The sequence below is a fragment of the Ranitomeya imitator genome, chromosome 3 (genome assembly GCF_032444005.1).
Source record: "Ranitomeya imitator isolate aRanImi1 chromosome 3, aRanImi1.pri, whole genome shotgun sequence".
In the NCBI taxonomy this organism is placed as follows: domain Eukaryota; kingdom Metazoa; phylum Chordata; class Amphibia; order Anura; family Dendrobatidae; genus Ranitomeya; species Ranitomeya imitator.
In genome coordinates this window covers 67,833,878-67,854,655 of record NC_091284.1, presented here as the reverse complement: position 1 = coordinate 67,854,655, position 20,778 = coordinate 67,833,878, and the positions used below count along the sequence as shown (strand labels likewise).

Genomic DNA, 20,778 nt, shown 5'->3' with positions numbered 1-20,778 from the left:
TTGCTGGTGGCCGCAGCTCATGCTCGAATTTTGGGGTGACAGATTCCCTTTAATGACATTGAATGAGTTTGTTCTCTTGTCTCTTTTCTAGGACGTGTCTGGGATGCCAGCTCTCTGCTGTCCTGTTACACAAGGTGGCGGAGGATTTGATTACCGGCTAGCCATGGCTGTTCCCGATAAGTGGATTCAGGTATATCTACAAGCTCTTTTCTCCAGGCCCATCCAACTAAGCCTTATACAATGGACATGCTTTCAGAAATCGGGCAGTAATATGAAGGAATGCTTTCTGCTCCAAATGACGTCTGTTCACTTAATTTTTATTGCAGATCCTGAAAGAACTCAAAGATGAAGATTGGAACATGGGGGACATCGTTCACACCCTGACCAACAGAAGATATAATGAAAAGTGCATTGCGTATGCTGAAAGCCATGACCAAGTAATGTATCAGTGATTCAATGTGGGAACGTTGTCTCTCAAATGTAATTTTTTTTTAATGAAAAATTACCCTGTTGTAAAGGCTGAATTCACATGAGGGTCAATAGGGTTTCTGCATTCCCGTAAATCAGAACAGACTATCTGCAGCTCTGTGTCATTAGGACCAGGAAATGTCCACGATGGTAAAACTTCTCAGCGTTGCGATGATGGGACCCCCAAAGATGTGATTTAACACTCGCCTCGATAGCAAGAATTAAATTACTCTGCTGTCCATAAAAGGGAAATTAAGCATTAGACCTTACGATGTTACATACATGCTCCCACTCGATCATACAGACGAGAGATGCTCCTTGTAGCCACTGTTCTCTCTGGCTGATGAGTAAATGTCTTACATGGAGGTGGGGGGTTTTCTATTGATTCAGAATACCCTATTAGAGTATTTAAAGCAGATCTGTCACCAGATTTTACAATATGCGCTACTTACCTTATTAATTGATGTGATGAGGTTAGTGTACTTGTTGGAGTAGCTGTATAAACCTGTTCTTACAATGAGCACTTTGAGTTGAGCTACAGAGTAAAGGAGCTTGAATCCGGATGTCCTCAGTCTCTTACCCTCAGCGCCTGACTGACTGCTCCAGCTTGTTCTCAGTGTTGGGAGAACCGAGCAGCAGTGAAGAGGCACACTGAGGAGCTGTCAAACTGGCTATGTGGGTAGGCTCTGAAAATAAGGATACCAGCCTCATCAGGTCTAAGATCTATCCAGTAATATATGCAGTTTGTGTTAGGAAATTTGGTGAAAGATCTTCTTTAAGAGAGACCTTATGCCTGACATACATTTCTGGCGGTGGAGGACAACATGCCTTTTAGTGAATTTGATAGGTTAGGGATTGACAAAAAGTGCACATAGGAAATTAACCAAATAGCAGTTGGTTTTATAGCATTTTTTTTAGCACACTTTGTGATAAAGTTAATAACCAACTTCCATATAATGTGAATTCCAGGGTACATTATGAATTTTTAAATCGGAAGCATTCTCTTTTTTGGTGTACATTTTCGCCTTCTGAAGACCAATATTTGGCCTAGGTGGATTTTTAGGCCATGTAAAAAGGTGCTCCCTGAGACAAAGACATGTAAGTGAGGGAGTAAGCTGGTTCTGGAGCACCTCTAATAGGAGGTAGTTAGACTGTCAGGGTCTGACCCTTGAATCCACCTTGCCACATATCGTATTTAGCCGAACGGCTGTCATGTAAAAAAAAAAAAAAATAATAAAAGGATAAAAGTACAGATGTTTCCCTATTCCTGACAGATAAGACTCAGATTTAGCTAAACATTATAAGTTTCCACTTGAAGGAGAGTTAGTTTACTGTCTGTTGTGGAAATGGGTGAAAATCTACTTAAATATTTAGAAAATGTAATGCTGATTTTTCTGTAATTCTGATACTTTTGTAAAAGATCATCAGATTAATTTTTTCTTTTTCGATGACATTTATAAAGAATTCTAGTTTGTAAGGTTTATTTTATTAGTTATCTCTGCCTCTAATTATGCTACATATTCCCCGCTATAATATCTCTTTATGGCAAGGGTGGCTAAAGAGGGCAACTAAATTGAATTTTCCATGTGAGGAGCAAATGTCCAAGTTAAAGACATGAAAATTCTCATAGTCACAGAGCCACAGTGAGATGGAGCACTTCATGCACTCAGTTCTTTCATCCATGATTACAGAAGCCTAAAAAAAACCTTTTTAATATGAAAAACTATTGTAGGAAATTTGACAAAAGAACTACCTGTGGCCATAGTGCTAATCTGCGTTAAAAATTGTTTTAAATATATGTGGCTTGCTAGTTGGAAGTTCGGCTACAGTGAGAAAATAAAGTTCTATTTTCCCTGCAGCCGCTCACTTCCAGTCATTGTTGTGGAGGCTGGGATATAACATGTACAGCGCAGTAGCCATGTAAGCTGCTGGAAATTACGGTCATGGTGTTCAGTTTCCAACACTCCCACAGTAAATGAAGTGAGTGGTAGTGTACATGCTCGGTCAGATGGGTCTCTGCAGGGCTCCAGATTGGTGCAGTGTCTTGGTCATACCCCCAGCAATAAGGATTAACGTACAGTGGGGAAAATAAGTACTTTGAAACACTGCTGATCTTGCAAGTTTTCCCACCTAAAAAGAATGTAGAGGTTTGTATTTTTTATCGTAGCTACACTTAAACTGTGAGAGACAGAATCTAAAAATAAAAAACAGAAAATCACATTGTATGATTTCTACAAAATTAAATTTTATTTTATTGCATGAAATAAGTATTTGCTCACCTACCGAGCATAAAGAATTCTGGCTCGTACAGACTTGTTAGTTTTTCTTTAAGAAGCCCTCCTACTCTGCACTCACTACCTGTATTAATTTGACTGTTTGAACTCATTACCTGTATGATTGACACAATCCACACAATCATTCAGTCAGATTCCAACCTTTCCATCATGGCCAAGACTAGAGGACACCAGGGACAAAATTGTAGAACTGCAAAAGGCTGGGATGGTCTACATTAGCAGCTTGGTGAGAAGGCAACGACTGTTGACACAATTATTAGAAAATGGAAGAAACACAATATGACTGTCAATCTTTCTCGTTCTGGGGCTCCTGTTATGTTTGCTAATGACAGGTGTTATGAAGGCAATCCAGAAACACAGTGTGCTTAGCGATCAGAGCGCACACAGTGATCTGACAAATACCCAAAAATACAAGAACGAGCTCTGAGACGTGGAAACTCTGTAGACTGCACACCTGATCCTATCCTAAACACAACTAAAAGCGGCTGTGGATTGCGCCTAACAACTACGTAGGCAACTCGGCACAGCCTAAGAAACTAGCTAGCCTGAAGATAGAAAAATAGGCCTGACTTGCCCCAGAGAAATTCCCCAAAGGAAAAGGCAGCCCCCCACATATAATGACTGTGAGTAAGATGAAAAGACAAAACGTAGGGATGAAATAGATTCAGCAAAGTGGGGCCCGATATTCTAGGACAGAGCGAGGACAGTAAAGCGAACTTTGCAGTCTACAAAAAACCCTAAAGCAAAACCACGCAAAGGGGGCAAAAAAAAAACCACCGTGCCGAACTAACGGCACGGCGGTACACCCTTTGCGTCTCAGAGCTTCCAGCAAAACAAAAGACAAGCTGGACAGAAAAAAAAGCAACAAAAAAGCAAAAAGCACTTAGCTATACAGAGCAGCAGGTCACAGGAACAATCAGGAGAAGCTCAGATCCAACACTGAAACATTGACAAGGAGCAAGGATAGCAGCATCAGGCGGAGTTAAGTAATGAAGCAGTTAACGAGCTCACCAGAACACCTGAGGGAGGAAGCTCAGAAGCTGCAGTACCACTTGTGACCACAGGAGTGAATTCAGCCACAGAATTCACAACAGTACCCCCCCCTTGAGGAGGGGTCACCGAACCCTCACCAGAGCCCCCAGGCCGACCAGGATGAGCCGCATGAAAGGCACGAACAAGATCGGAAGCATGAACATCAGAGGCAAAAACCCAGGAATTATCTTCCTGAGCATAACCCTTCCATTTAACCAGATACTGGAGTTTCCGTCTAGAAACACGAGAATCCAAAATCTTCTCCACAATATACTCCAATTCCCCCTCCACCAAAACCGGGGCAGGAGGCTCAACAGATGGAACCATAGGTGCCACGTATCTCCGCAACAACGACCTATGGAATACATTATGTATGGAAAAGGAGTCTGGGAGGGTCAAACGAAAAGACACAGGATTGAGAACCTCAGAAATCCTATACGGACCAATAAAACGAGGTTTAAATTTAGGAGAGGAAACCTTCATAGGAATATGACGAGAAGATAACCAAACCAGATCCCCAACACGAAGTCGGGGACCCACACGGCGTCTGCGATTAGCGAAAAGTTGAGCTTTCTCCTGGGACAAGATCAAATTGTCCACTACCTGAGTCCAGATCTGCTGCAACCTATCCACCACAGAATCCACACCAGGACAGTCCGAAGACTCAACCTGTCCTGAAGAGAAACGAGGATGGAACCCAGAATTGCAAAAAAATGGAGAAACCAAGGTAGCCGAGCTGGCCCGATTATTAAGGGCGAACTCAGCCAACGGCAAAAAGGACACCCAATCATCCTGGTCTGCAGAAACAAAACATCTCAGATATGTTTCCAAGGTCTGATTGGTTCGTTCGGTCTGGCCATTAGTCTGAGGATGGAAAGCCGAGGAAAAGGATAGGTCAATGCCCATCCTACCACAAAAGGCTCGCCAAAACCTTGAAACAAACTGGGAACCTCTGTCAGAAACAATATTCTCAGGAATGCCATGCAACCGAACCACATGCTGAAAGAACAAAGGTACCAAATCAGAGGAGGAAGGCAATTTAGCCAAGGGCACCAGATGGACCATTTTAGAAAAGCGATCACAGACCACCCAAATGACTGACATCTTTTGAGAAACGGGAAGGTCAGAAATGAAATCCATCGAAATATGTGTCCAAGGCCTCTTTGGGACCGGCAAGGGCAAAAGCAACCCACTGGCACGAGAACAGCAGGGCTTAGCCCTAGAACAAATCCCACAGGACTGCACAAAAGTACGTACATCCCATGACAGAGATGGCCACCAGAAGGATCTAGCCACTAACTCTCTGGTACCAAAGATTCCAGGATGACCAGCCAACACCGAACAATGAAGTTCAGAGATAAGTTTATTAGTCCACCTATCAGGGACGAACAGTTTCTCTGCTGGACAACGATCAGGTTTATTCGCCTGAAATTTTTGCAGCACCCGCCGCAAATCAGGGGAGATGGCAGACACAATGACTCCTTCCTTGAGGATACCCGCTGGCTCAGATAAACCCGGAGAGTCGGGCACAAAACTCCTAGACAGAGCATCCGCCTTCACATTTTTAGAGCCCGGAAGGTACGAAATCACAAAGTCGAAGCGGGCAAAAAATAACGACCAACGGGCCTGTCTAGGATTCAAGCGCTTGGCAGACTCGAGATAAGTCAAGTTCTTATGATCAGTCAATACCACCACGCGATGCTTAGCTCCTTCAAGCCAATGACGCCACTCCTCGAATGCCCACTTCATGGCCAGCAACTCTCGATTGCCCACATCATAATTACGCTCAGCGGGCGAAAACTTCCTGGAAAAGAAAGCACATGGTTTCATCACTGAGCAATCAGAACCTCTCTGTGACAAAACCGCCCCTGCTCCAATCTCAGAAGCATCAACCTCGACCTGGAACGGAAGAGAAACATCTGGCTGACACAACACAGGGGCAGAACAAAAACGACGCTTCAACTCCTGAAAAGCTTCCACAGCAGCAGAAGACCAATTAACCAAATCAGCACCCTTCTTGGTCAAATCGGTCAATGGTTTGGCAATGCTAGAAAAATTACAGATGAAGCGACGATAAAAATTAGCAAAGCCCAGGAACTTTTGCAGACTTTTCAGAGATGTCGGCTGAATCCAATCCTGGATGGCTTGGACCTTAACTGGATCCATCTCGATAGTAGAAGGGGTAAAGATGAACCCCAAAAATGAAACTTTCTGCACACCGAAGAGACACTTTGATCCCTTCACAAACAAAGAGTTAGCACGCAGGACCTGAAAAACCATTCTGACCTGCTTCACATGAGACTCCCAATCATCTGAGAAGATCAAAATGTCATCCAAGTAAACAATCAGGAATTTATCCAGATACTCACGGAAGATGTCATGCATAAAAGACTGAAACACAGATGGAGCATTGGCAAGTCCGAACGGCATCACTAGATACTCAAAATGACCCTCGGTCGTATTGAATGCAGTTTTCCATTCATCTCCTTGCCTGATTCTCACCAGATTATACGCACCACGAAGATCTATCTTAGTGAACCAACTAGCCCCCTTAATCCGAGCAAACAAGTCAGATAACAATGGCAAGGGATACTGAAATTTAACAGTGATCTTATTAAGAAGGCGGTAATCAATACACGGTCTCAGCGAACCATCCTTCTTGGCTACAAAGAAGAACCCTGCTCCCAGTGGTGATGACGATGGGCGAATATGTCCCTTCTCCAGGGATTCCTTCACATAACTGCGCATAGCGGCGTGTTCGGGCACGGATAAATTAAATAATCGACCTTTAGGGAATTTACTACCAGGAATCAAATTGATAGCACAATCACAATCCCTATGCGGAGGTAGAGCATCGGACTTGGGCTCTTCAAATACATCCTGATAATCAGACAAGAACTCTGGGACCTCAGAAGGGGTGGATGACGAAATCGACAAAAATGGAACATCACCATGTACCCCCTGACAACCCCAGCTGGATACCGACATGGAATTCCAATCCAATACTGGATTATGGGTTTGTAGCCATGGCAACCCCAACACGACCACATCATGCAGATTATGCAACACCAGAAAGCGAATAACTTCCTGATGTGCAGGAGCCATGCACATGGTCAGCTGGGCCCAGTATTGAGGTTTATTCTTGGCCAAAGGTGTAGCATCAATTCCTCTCAATGGAATAGGACACCGCAAAGGCTCCAAGAAAAACCCACAACGTTTAGCATAATCCAAATCCATCAGATTCAGGGCAGCGCCCGAATCCACAAACGCCATGACAGAAAACGACGACAAAGAGCATATCAAGGTAATGGACAGAAGGAATTTGGACTGTACAGTACCAATGACGGCAGACCTAGCGGACCGCTTAGTGCGCTTAGGACAATCAGAAATAGCATGAGTGGAATCACCACAGTAGAAACACAGACCATTCAGACGTCTGTATTCCTGCCGTTCAACTCTAGTCATAGTCCTATCGCACTGCATAGGCTCAGGTTTAACCTCAGGCAGTACCGCCAAATGGTGCACAGATTTACGCTCGCGCAAGCGTCGACCGATCTGAATGGCCAAAGACAAAGACTCATTCAAACCAGCAGGCATAGGAAATCCCACCATGACATCCTTAAGAGCCTCAGAGAGACCCTTTCTGAACAAAGCTGCCAGCGCAGATTCATTCCACTGAGTGAGTACTGACCATTTCCTAAATTTCTGACAAGATACTTCTATATCATCCTGACCCTGGCACAAAGCCAGCAAATTTTTCTCAGCCTGATCCACTGAATTGGGCTCATCGTACAGCAATCCAAGCGCCAGGAAAAACGCATCGACACTACTCAATGCAGGGTCTCCTGGCGCAAGAAAAAATGCCCAGTCTTGAGGGTCGCCGCGCAAAAAAGAAATAATAATCAAAACCTGTTGAATAGGATTACCAGAAGAATGAGGTTTCAAGGCCAGAAATAGCTTACAATTATTTTTGAAACTTAGAAACTTAGTTCTATCTCCAAAAAACAAATCAGGAATAGGAATTCTTGGTTCTAACATAGATTTCTGATCAATAGTATCTTGAATTTTTTGTACATTTATAACGAGATTATCCATTGAAGAGCACAGACCCTGAATATCCATGTCCACACCTGTGTCCAGAATCACCCAAATGTCTAGGGAAAAAAAAAAAGTGAACACAGAGCAGAGAAAAAAAAAAAATGATGTCAGAACTTTTTCTTTCCCTCTATTGAGAATCATTAGTTGGGCTCCTTGTACTGTTATGTTTGCTAATGACAGGTGTTATGAAGGCAATCCAGAAACACAGTGTGCTTAGCGATCAGAGCGCACACAGTGATCTGACAAATACCCAAAAATACAAGAACGAGCTCTGAGACGTGGAAACTCTGTAGACTGCACACCTGATCCTATCCTAAACACAACTAAAAGCGGCTGTGGATTGCGCCTAACAACTACGTAGGCAACTCGGCACAGCCTAAGAAACTAGCTAGCCTGAAGATAGCAAAATAGGCCTGACTTGCCCCAGAGAAATTCCCCAAAGGAAAAGGCAGCCCCCCACATATAATGACTGTGAGTAAGATGAAAAGACAAAACGTAGGGATGAAATAGATTCAGCAAAGTGGGCCCGATATTCTAGGACAGAGCGAGGACAGTAAAGCGAACTTTGCAGTCTACAAAAAACCCTAAAGCAAAACCACGCAAAGGGGGCAAAAAAAAAACCACCGTGCCGAACTAACGGCACGGCGGTACACCCTTTGCGTCTCAGAGCTTCCAGCAAAACAAAAGACAAGCTGGACAGAAAAAAAAGCAACAAAAAAGCAAAAAGCACTTAGCTATACAGAGCAGCAGGTCACAGGAACAATCAGGAGAAGCTCAGATCCAACACTGAAACATTGACAAGGAGCAAGGATAGCAGCATCAGGCGGAGTTAAGTAATGAAGCAGTTAACGAGCTCACCAGAACACCTGAGGGAGGAAGCTCAGAAGCTGCAGTACCACTTGTGACCACAGGAGTGAATTCAGCCACAGAATTTACAACAGGCTCCATGCAAGATCTCACTTTGTGGGGTATGCATAATATTGAGAAAGGTCAAGAAAAAGCCCAGAACTACAAGGCAGGACCTGGTCAATGACTTGAAGAGAGCTGGGACCACAGTTTCAAACATTACCGTTAGTAACACACTACACCTTCATGAATTAAAATCCTGCAGGGCACACAAGGTCCCCCTGTTCACGCCAGCACATGTCCAGGCCCATTTGAAGTTTGCCAATGACTTTTTGGAAGAGCCAGAGGAGGCATGGAAGAAGGTCATGTGGTCAGATGAGACCAAAATAGAGCTTTTTGATATCCACTCCACTCACCGTGTTTCGAGGAAGAAGCAGGATGAGTACAACCCCAAGAACACCATTCCAACCCTGAAGCATGGTGGGGGAAACATCATACTTTGGGGGTGGTTTTCTGCAAAGGTGACAGGATGACTGCACTGTATTGAAGGGAGGATAGATGAGGTAATGTGTTGCAAGATTTTGGCCAACCACCTCCTTCCTACACTAAGAACAATGAAGATCGGCTGTGGTTGGGTCTTCTAGCGTGACAATAACCCAATACACATAGCTATTGCAAATAATGAGTGACTCCATAAGAAGCATTCAAGGTCCTGGAGTGGCCTAGCAAGTCTCCAGACCTGATCCCAATAGAAAATTTTGGAGGGAGCTGAAACTGAATGTTGCCCAGCAACCGCCTCAAAACCTGAAAAATCTGACAGAGATCTGTATGGAAGAGTGAGCCAAAATCCCTGCTGCAGTGTGTGCAAATTTGGTCAAGAACTACAGGAAATGTCTAACCTGTAATTCTAAACAACGGTTTATGTGCCAAATATTAAGTTCTGTTTTATATTGTATCAAATACTTATTTAATGCAATAAAATGCAAATTAATTATGTAAATATCAGTGTGGTTTTGTAGATTTTTTTTTTTAAGATTTTGTTTCTCACGGTTGAAGTGTACCTACAATTTATATTACAGACGTTTCTATTCTTTATATAAAGTAAAAGTGGCAGTGTAGCAAATACTTATTTTCTCCACTGTGTGTACTTTTATAAACATTGGGCCCAAAACCTACATGGGGGCAATTTGTTTTAAACTGGTTCAAAACACCTAAAGTCACAAACCTTTTGCAAATTTTCAGGTGTTTTCACTCCAGTTTTGGGCTGCTCCTCAAATTTGGCAGAGCGAAAGGGGAGTCAGGACGGGGCATCTTATCTCTCATCCCACAAATTTTTAAAATGTTGCCTCTTTTCTTATGCCAGAAATGTTACTCCACTGTGACTGGAATAATATTTCTGAAAAGGCACACGGGGGCGCGCACAACTGACAAGATGTGCTAAATTCATTCAGAAACATGCGCCTTCTTAATGAATTAGGTGCATCACTTTCTTGCACGTCCATCGTCAAGAGTGGCAAGCAAAACACTAGTCTTTATGAATCGAGGTATACGTTTCCACTGTAGTCTTTAAAGGGTTGATCCAATGCCAATATTGCCCTTTATAAATGTCTATCTTTAAACCGTAACCACTTATTTAATTTGCTGCATTATAAAATTCCCTAGTATTCTCTCTTCGTTTAGAGCTAATCGATATGTCCGTTGTTTTACTTTAATTCTAGTGATGTTTCTTTTATTGAGTCTTTAATGAGCTCTGCAGCTTCAGTAGCCACCGCCAAATTTCATAGGTGCCTGCTTCTTCAGTGGCCACTGCCATAGTCTCTGCTTTTATCACCAACATCTCTTTCCCCAAACAAATCGTCATCAAGGGGCATTGATAGAAACGGGGTGAATGACCGCAGTGCTGATGACAATTCATTTGACGGCAGTGATGATAGGAAATGTGTCATCGTTGGTGTCACTTACCTTGCTTCTGTCACTGCACCCTGATCATGGGTTGCTGTTAGGTTCGGGCACTCACCCTGCTTCTATCACCGCTCTTAGATGGCATATCATTTTTGGAAAATAGACACGGTGATTAAAAGCAGGGACCGTGGCAACAGCTTTTGAAGATGCAGGCATTGGGCACAAATGAGATGTTGAAAAGGCCACTGAAGCTGTAGTCACTTCTCCATCAGTTCCTCCTGTAACAGAACATCATTAGGGGACGGTGGTGATGCGAACTGTGATAACTGATCGCAGCGCCTCACCCTGACAACAAGAAGTTTGAAGGAAGCTACAGAAAAGTGACTCTAGGACCATCCTCCTGTGACGTTCTGTTTTGAGACTCACTTCAAATGAAGTGTCAGAGGAATTAATGTAAAACTATAGATATGGGGATTAGCTCTATAGTGAAAATGGAAGGGAGTTTTATAATTAATCAAATTAGAAAAGTGTTTGTTTACAGATAGATATGTATAAAGAGCTTTATATATATCGGACCACCCCTTTAAAGTTGGCCATTTTATAGGTCTTTTCAGAAAATGGCTGCCAATGACATTAGGCAGAGCAATTATATATTGGTAATTGATGCAGTTGTCCTGAATTTAACATTTAGGGATAGTGTAAAATACAGTAACAAGTGAAAAAAAGATTTTAAGCATTTTTTTTAGATTTCCGTGTTATTCTTGGCGATTTAAATGCTCAAATGGGATATGTAATTCTAAAGCCATTGTCCATTTTATGTTCCCAGTCATACCCATATGTAACCGTCTTTGGCTTTACTCCAGGTATCTAAGTCCTTGAATGAAGCTTTTGAATTAAATGCATTTTCTATCTGGAAATTTTTGGATATTGTCCAATTATTAATATTGTACATTGCTCCCTTCTATCTGTCAGCTAATATTTGGCGCTGTGCTAATTACAGGAGCCTGTGGCTTTGAGACAATGACAATGTGCACAGTGTAGAAGGAAAACTTTTATAATTATAAAACTGCATAATGAGCCATGTAAGCTGCGTATTCGCCTCCCCTAATGAATGAACAATTAATAACAAGAAGTTATGTACAACTTTGTTTATTACTACACCACATGCATATTTAACAAGGGATGAACTTTCATAAAGGCTAAAACAAGCCCAACTGAAAAGTAAACTTTCATAGAAAAAAAAGATGATGCGATGTTAGGTTCTCTATCCAATGTCACAAGGTTTATTGGGTTAAATTATTTGACTATATCATCATTCATTAGTGCTATGGAAATATTCATTAACGACCCCAATGGGGCCACATCATGGTGTATATTATAGGTTAAAGGGAATCTTGTCAATAGGATCAACTATCCTAAGCTGTTTCTATGGACATGCTGGTCACAGAAAGGTGAATAAAATAATTTGATATGTGTGCGCTGATTATTTATTTATTTTATTACAGAGAAATCCACTTTTTATATGTCAATGAGCAGTTATAGATCTACTTGAGTATGTACCTCCAAAGATTATTATAAATGAAAGGGGATTTTACTAGTGTGAGACATGTAATGACTGACAGTCGGCTCTCCTTATCTACATGTCTCACACTGGTAATGCCCCACTTCATTTAAAATGAGCTCTTGAGGCAGATTCTCAGGGAGAACTATGTGCGGCCCATAGATCTTAACAGCTTATTTACTTGTTAAGAAAAACGTGGATTTCTCTAGAATAAGACACCAGAAAGCAGATATCAAGGTATCATTTTATTCTCCTTTCTATGACTTGCATGTCCATATGGACTGCTTGGGAGGGTTGATCACACTGACAAATTCCCTTTAATTATCATCCTCAAACTCACGTTATAATCCAGAGGTAATGCTCAGATACTTGGTTAGTCAGACAAGAGCACACACTAAGTTGGACAACCCCTTTAAAGGATGTTTCAACACTTTCATAAAAAGTGTGCCCCAAATTCTGTAAAATGACTAAAATGCAGCAGGTTCTCACCCTCCCTGACAGTGTCTCATGTACTGAGGTCATCGGCTGTGCCAATGTTATCATGCTGAGCCCAGTCATTGGCTAGACCAGTGATGCTCGCTTTTGATGCGCCGTCACTGCTGCAGCCAAAACAGACACTAGGGCAGGAGCTGGACGCCAGCACTGGACCCAGGCAGGGTGAGTACCTGTTCTAAGTACATTTAAATACACCTTCCCACCTACTTGTTTTCCTTCTATCTCCATCCCCCTCTTCTTTGGTGGGTGGGAAGGTGCAGTTAAATGTTTGGTCACGCCAAGGGTGCATTGAGCAGCTGTACCTGGTTTGAACAGTTATTCTAGGCTGACAGAGCCCCTTCAAAATCATGTATAACTATGTTGCAAGACAAATAAGTTATAATAAGTCTTAAAGGAAATGGAGGAAAAATTAAAAATGCAAAAAAAAAAAAGTCGGCCGCAGGAAGAGATTTAATCCCTGTTTCTTATTGGTTTAGTGTGCAATTCCCACTAGTAATTGACAGCCTTCCCTGTATAAGTGTGTATACAGAGATAGCGCTTAGTCACTGATTTGGACTCTGCCCTTAACTGCTAAGCTCAAAGTGATCGTTCATTTGAATAAAAATACAAGTTATCCTGTCTTTTTTCTTATTTTTCAATCTCTCCCCTCCTGCTCTATAACATGTTGATGACAAGTCAGACTGCTTGTTTCCATTTCCCATATTATTGAGATATCTGGTGAGAGGTTGTAAAAAAATCCTTCTTAAAGAAGATCTTTAATGGTCCAGCTGGCGAAACCCACAATCATGTTTTTATAACCCATTAAGCAGTGGGTAACTTGTGCAGCGAATTGCAGTATTTCTGTGCCTATTGACGTTAAATGACTTACTGGCTCGTTTGAGTAGAAACTGCTTTCTGCATCAGTCATGGTGAGGATTCACTTCTCTGAAGTCCACATACCCTACAAAGCCATATAGACAAGGGTTGTCCAGTTTGGACATAAATTTTATTTCATACGAGATCAATGATTAGCGACACTGTTTAGGTGAAATGCAATACCCAAAGTAAAACTACATCTTTTGGATGTTCAGATATATCTTTAGTATTTGTGTCCGTGTATTAATATGTTTTTCTACGTTGAAATCCTAGGCACTAGTTGGAGACAAAACATTGGCCTTCTGGTTAATGGATGCCGAGATGTACTCAAACATGAGTGTGATGTCTCCATTAACGCCAGTTATTGACCGTGGAATTCAGCTTCATAAAATGATCCGCCTGATAACACATGCCCTTGGAGGAGAAGGATACCTCAATTTTATCGGTAGGTGAAGAATGTATGTGGAGGGACTTAAGTTATGGCTGTTAAATCTGTAGATCATGTGCCATCTTGGAGAGAACTCGCCCCTTCTGTTACTTTTTCTGCCAGAGCTGCTTGGGTCGTTTTATATCTGATACAAGGTATAGCTCAGCAGGCTTGGGAGCAAAAACCTGAATATATAATGTACTCACAACTATGTTAGTGCATGTGTAATGGACAGAGATGTGGAGTCAGTAAGCCAGACTCTTCCCTTTTTTTTTTTTTGAATCAACTCGTTCCTAAGTGACTCCAGTAGAATAATTAAAACAAATTTATTTGAAGAAGTGAGCCACACAGCTTAAAGATAACCAACAGTTTGATGGAACTCGACTCTACCCGTCACCGACTCTACCCGTCACCGACTCTACCCGTCACGACTCTACCTGTCACCGACTCTACCCGTCACGACTCTACCCGTCACCGACTCTACCCGTCACCGACTCTACCCGTCACCGACTCTACCCGTCACCGACTCTACCCGTCACCGACTCTCAATTCCCAGCCCTGATCATGTTCAGTAAGGCCAGCAGAGTTCTATAGACTGAACACTACTCCTAAAAAGTCTGTCTTTAGACCGATTTATCAAAGGCCCGAAGATGGGAACAAATAGATCTCTCATGTTGCCCCCAAAATCAAGATGATCACCCCAAGACTAATGTGGTTCCTGCCAATTTAACCCTTTAGCCTTTTATAGAGGTCGTATAGTTAAGGCCTATTTAGTCAAGCCGATAATTGGCCCATGCAATCAAACATGGCTGCAATCACTTGACGAATGAGCCAAATGCTTGTTCGCTGGTTAACGGCTTATTACTCTATATGGGGACATAGCGATTGTATTAATATTTGTTCTGATCCCATTAGTTTTTGTCCATCTGTGTAGGCCGGCCAGTAAACGAGCGTCTGTCGAATTTTATAAATGGGCCTTTATCCTTTTTTCTGAACCTCTGATAATTCTATGTCAAGGAGATACTATACTATAGTTGCAGCACCAGCGGGGAGAGGTCGTTCCCATATGGTGAGAACCAGCTAATAACTGGCCTCAACAGAGAGACGAAGTGTGAAATTTGAGCAATAGAAAGGGTGTGGCCGACAAATACTAATAGACTTCTGTCATGGGTGAAGATAAAATAAACCTCACTATGGGGGACTCAGTTTTATTTTTTCTTTTATGGAGCCACTTTTCTTGTATGTGCATCACCGGTCTGTGGAGTGTAACGTGTAGGCTACTTCATAGATAGCATTGACCAGTCACATTCTTGGTGGGTAGCATTAATTGTGAAGTGCCGATTGGTAATGTATTTTAAGAGGGTCGTCATGGTGAAACCTAAGGAATGTTCGTTAGGATCTTTTGAAATTTCCAAGCAAATAAGTAATAGAAAGCATTTGATTCATGGGCACCTTTTTTCTTTATTTCTTACATACGATAAGATGCTTGCCAGCACAAGGACCATGACAAATCCATTTTGACACTAGAACACTAAGGCAGAGCTAGAAAATACAAAGCATGCTGTATTTAAAATAGCAGAACAAGGCTTTTCACATTTGTAAAATGAAACCATACAGAATTTCCATTTTGTCATTATTTATATGGAAAGACTGACCTTGAGATGTAGGACACAAGTACCTAACGTTATTGAAGTTGTTTTATTGCTGATGCTGAGCCCATAGCCACATGCATTTATTTTCAGGCTGTCCCGACTGCTAATTTCTCAACATTTTTTTTCCATCTTCTTTTGCATTGTCCCATGTCGTTCCCAAACAATTTGAATGTTAACTTTTTATTTTGAAAAAAATACATGACAGTACATTATACACAACAGGAGGAAATTCTTATTAAGCTGACTGTACTAGGGAGAGGGACCTTATAGCTGATGGGAGTCAACAATCAAAACAAATGTCTGCTACATTGCCGGCTTAATAGTTACTTATGGGTAAAACCGTATAAAAAGGGTTTCTTTTTTTGCCTTCTGGATAAAAGGCAATTTTCTCCATGTAACAAAGATGAATTCCCTATGTTAAATCCTGTGACTTGTGTACTGGACTTCAAGCTTCATGACATATTAGCGATCTAACTGGCTGCTCATCCCAAAGTGCAGATTATAGATCTCTTTAAAGGGAATCTGTCCGTAGGCTCAACCTTCTTATGCCGTCTATATGAGCATATAGGTAATAGGAAGCTGTATAAAATTAAAAGCTTAGCGGGATACTTCAGAGAGATGAAAAAATATATCCTAATGCTTATACCTTCATAGACTATTAGGATAAATAAATAAGTGCGTTTTTCTATCCTCACAGTAGCTGTAATTCTGTGATGCTGGAGCTGCTCCTTGGTGCTCCCCCACCCTTATGGGACGTTATGACACACATCGGGAGGCATGGCCTGCTCCTGGATGCTAGCAAGGAGTGTGTGTGTGTGGGGGGTGGTTGGAGTTACAGGTCTGTACTCACTGCTGGCTTGCAGCCCAGCACAAGAAGTCATGGGAAATGTAGTAAGAAAGCAGAGGATCCTGAAGAGGATTAGATCTCTATCACAACAGATCTTGGGCCAGGGTAGCGAAGGCGAAGCAGAAAGGCCTAAAACATGAAACTTGGGCTGACATTTTCTCTCCACTTCTCAGTAGTTATCTCATCACAGGTTAAATTACATTGTAGGTTATCATCTATATACAATTCTCAGCATAAAAGAGTACACATGTATTGAAATCAACATCTCACTAACAATTTCCACAATTTGGCGAGACTTTGTTTCATAAAACTTTTTTTTAATCCATAACATGAAAGTAAGGTTAACAATGACTACTACAAAATCTACTAAATCTAGTATAGTAGTAGTATCTAGTATAATCGCCATGATTTTTAATAACTGTACTAAGTCTTTTAGGCATATAATGAACAAGTTGGCTATATATTGCAAAATCTATCTTTTTCCATTCTTCAAGAACAACTTCTTTTAAAACCTGGATGCTGAATGGAAAAGTGATGCTCAACTTGTCTCCATCAGAATTCTCCATAGGTGTGTGATTCGGTTCCCATCAGGAGACCTATTTGGCCAAGGAACCACTTTCACCCTTGTTGTTCTTCTTTAGAAATGCGACAATAGCCTTGCATGTTTGTTTTGGATCATTGTCGTGGTAGAAAATTGCACATCTGCCAAGGCATGGAGTGATGGATGGCATCTGTCTTTCAATATAAAATAGTACATCTGTGCATCCATAATACTATAAATGAAATGTAGCTCAACAACACCATGCAGGCCTAAATAAGGACACTGATACCACCATATTTCACTGTAGGCACCACATATTTTTCTTTGTACTCCTTATCTTTGCAATGCCATACAGTATGGAAACCATCAGTTAAATAAAACAAACATTTTATCTTGGTCTCCTCACTTCAGAGTATAAAGGGTCATTAGTCTTCATATTTTTAAGCAAGGACCCTGGCAAATTGTCAACAAAATTTTTTGTGCATAAGCTTCCTTTGTCGACAGCACCCATTCATTCTTTGTCTCTGCAGTCTAGACCGCAATTTGTCAAGGGAAATACACAGGTTTGGCTTTCCACTTCATTAGCTAACTGCAGTGAACTTCATATTGATTTTCTTCAACATTTTTCAACAGAAAATGCTCTTGACTTGCTGGTAACTTCCATGGTTGGCCTGGATGTGTCTGTGAAATGATTGCAGTTTGATTTTTGTAAAAATGTTGTATCACTTTTGCTAAAGTAATCTGACTGATAATTAAAGCTTTGCTGTGTAGCTTTCACCTTTCTTGTTTAAAGAAATTATTTTCTTTCTCAGGTCTTGTGACATTTCTCTTCCATGTGGTGCCGTTGGTGATAGTGTAAAATGGAAAGGGGTTTTCTTTACGGAACCTCATTTTTTAGTCAACTGTCTGCTGGACACCTGTTGTAATGAATAAGTAGACTTACTTGACCTTGAATTCCTGATCATTAGAATTTTGCAGAATAAACTTTAGCTAAGACTTTCATTGGTGTATTCATTTTTGCAAAATGGTCTTGAATGAAAATTGTTAGGAAAATTTAGTTTTTTGGGTGTGCAAAATGACAAATATTGTTTGCAATCAAATCTGGTTTGTGGGAATATTTTGCAGTATGGAGTATCCCACAGAAAATGTGATTTCTGAAAGGTTTCTGAAAATTCTGTTGATGTGTGCTCCTTTATGCTGAGCACTGTAGATAGATGGCACATGATCCCCTGTTTACAAAAGGTAATTCTGACAATCCACATTCTCCCCTTCCCTGCATAGGTCACTGAGCATGCCCACATCATTCTCACATATAAATCAATAAATATTTATACAATAACATTTTCTCTTTCAATTCTCATTTACTTCAAATGCCATAAAGCACTGATTCCAGCTGCACTTTTTTCTTTAAAGGGAACCTCTCACCTGAATTTGGCGGGACCGGTTTTCGGTCATATGGGTGGAGTTTTCAGGTGTTTGATTCACCCTTTCCTTACCCGCTGGCTGCACGCTTGCCACAACATAGCCTATGACTCTCTCGGGGTCCAGACGTGTGACTGTGCAAAATTTTGTGGCTGTAGCTGCGACGATGCAGATGCCAATCCCGGACACACACACACACACACACACGCAGCTTTATATATTCGATATACCTGTAAGTCATCTCCCCTGTATATAGTATATACCTGTATGTCATCTCCTCCTGTATATAATATATAGCTGTATATCATCTCCCCTGTATATAGTATATACCTGTATGTCATCTCCCCTGTATATAGTATATACCTGTATGTCATCTCCTCCTGTATATAATATATAGCTGTATATCATCTCCCCTGTATATAGTATATACCTGTATGCCATCTCCTCCTGGCTGCCAATTTGCCTCCAACACTTTTCCATTCACTTTTTCCCCATTATGTAGATAGGGGCAAAATTGTTTGGTGAATTGGAACGCGCGGGGTTAAAATTTAACCTCACAACATAGCTGATGACTCTCTCGGGGTCCAGACGTGTGACTGTGCAAAATTTTGTAGCTGTAGCTGCGACGGTGCAGATGCCAATCCCGGACACACACACACACACACACTCAGCTTTATATATTAGATTGCATTGTAAAGTGCCATGGAAGGTACAGTTGTGCTTAAAAACTTTTTCTCCACTCATGGTTAGTGGTTGGGTGAAGCCATTTACTGTCAAACTACTGTGTAATATTTTTAAATCATAATAACAACCCAAAATATCCAAATGACCCTGATCAAAAGTTATCTTCCCCTGGTGATTTTGGCCTGATAACATGCACAGAAGTTGACACAACTGGGTCTGAATGGCTACTAAAGGTAACACCCTCACCTGTGACCTGTTTGCTTGTAATCAGTGTGTGTGCATAAAAGCTGAGTGAGTTTCTGGGATCCAGACAGACTCTTGCATCTTTCATCCAGCCACTGACGTTTCTGGATTGTGAGTCATGGGAAAAGCAAAAGAATTGTCAATGGATCTACTGGAAAAGGTAGTTGAACTGTATAAAACAGGAAAGGGATACAGAAATATATCCAAGGAATTGATAATGCCAGTCAGCAGCGTTCAAACTGTGTTTAACAAATGGAAAATCAGGGGCTCTGTAAAATCAAAACCACAAAATTTACTTTTTTAGGGCCCTATCCAGGTTTGAAGTGACTTTTGGGGATCGTACATATTGGAAAACACCCAAAAGTAATTACATTTTAAAAACGGCACCCCTTTAACATATTGAAAACTGCTGTCAGGTAGTTTATTAACCCTGCAGGTGATTTTCAGGAATTAATACAAAGTTGCATAACAGGAATGAAAAAATGAATGGTTACCAGCTAAATATCACTAACTTCTGAACAGGTCATTATAGCCGGCAGACTCTAAGCCAGTTATTTGGCCGTGAACTGCCATCACAAACATCATGACCAGACAATCATGATCTGTGAGGGATAAAGAGGAAGCCCCCACATGCTGTTAAGATTTATATGCTGTCACTATTGACAGCAGAATCTAAGGGGTTGAACAGATATGGATGGTGACAACACTGATCGTGGCTAATGCAGCAAGTTGTCAGCTATAGTGGACAGCCGACAGCTGCTGGATTGTCACCTGTATGGGGAGGCTAATCTCTAATATCTCAGATTAGTAAAAAGACGTATTGGTGGTCATTAAGAGGTTAAAACTGGACAACCCTTTAACAGTGAAATCCCTCATCGGCCATGTTCTGAAATTGGGGTCTGTTATCTCTTCTCCTTACTAAAAGTTTAGCCTTTAACTGGTAATAAATCGGGTTAGAGCGATTCAGCAGTCTATGTGCGATGATACATAGAAACGGTCAAAGCTCGAAATGTTTAAGGAAATATTGATGAAAAACTGCTTTTTAGACAAAAATCACCTGGTTTTAGGTAAAATAAAAATCACCTTTTCAAGGGTGAACACGCCTATTAAATGGGATCCAGAACAGGACAATTCTGCATAGGCGGTTTACTATAAGAAAACCTTTGATTACAGTTAACGTCCTTGTTGGTGGAGCTCTGTTCATGTTTAAAGTTTTATCACATCAACATTGTTCTCAAGTTCTAATATTAGACTTTTTTATCTTTTTATAAAAGGCTAATATTGCAAAACGCAATGGTAATTGCTACGGTCTGCTAAAGATCATCCTTTACAAGAATAAAGAAAATGTTCCTTCGCAGATATTTTTGTTATTCATTAGCACCCTATTGTTTTAAATCCCATTAATTGTTAT

At 41.2% G+C, this 20,778-nt stretch overlaps 1 protein-coding gene across 2 annotated transcripts in view; it reads left to right on the top strand.

Moving 5' to 3' along the window:
* The window catches only part of GBE1 (1,4-alpha-glucan branching enzyme 1), a 226,023-nt gene that overhangs the window by 162,864 nt on the left and 42,381 nt on the right, over positions 1-20,778 (top strand). For both annotated transcript variants that reach the window (XM_069760970.1, XM_069760971.1), the window contains exons 11-13: positions 92-190; positions 327-437; positions 13,825-13,996. In XM_069760970.1, coding sequence (XP_069617071.1) covers positions 92-190; positions 327-437; positions 13,825-13,996 — 382 coding nt within the window. The remainder of the gene's footprint in view (positions 1-91; positions 191-326; positions 438-13,824; positions 13,997-20,778) is intronic.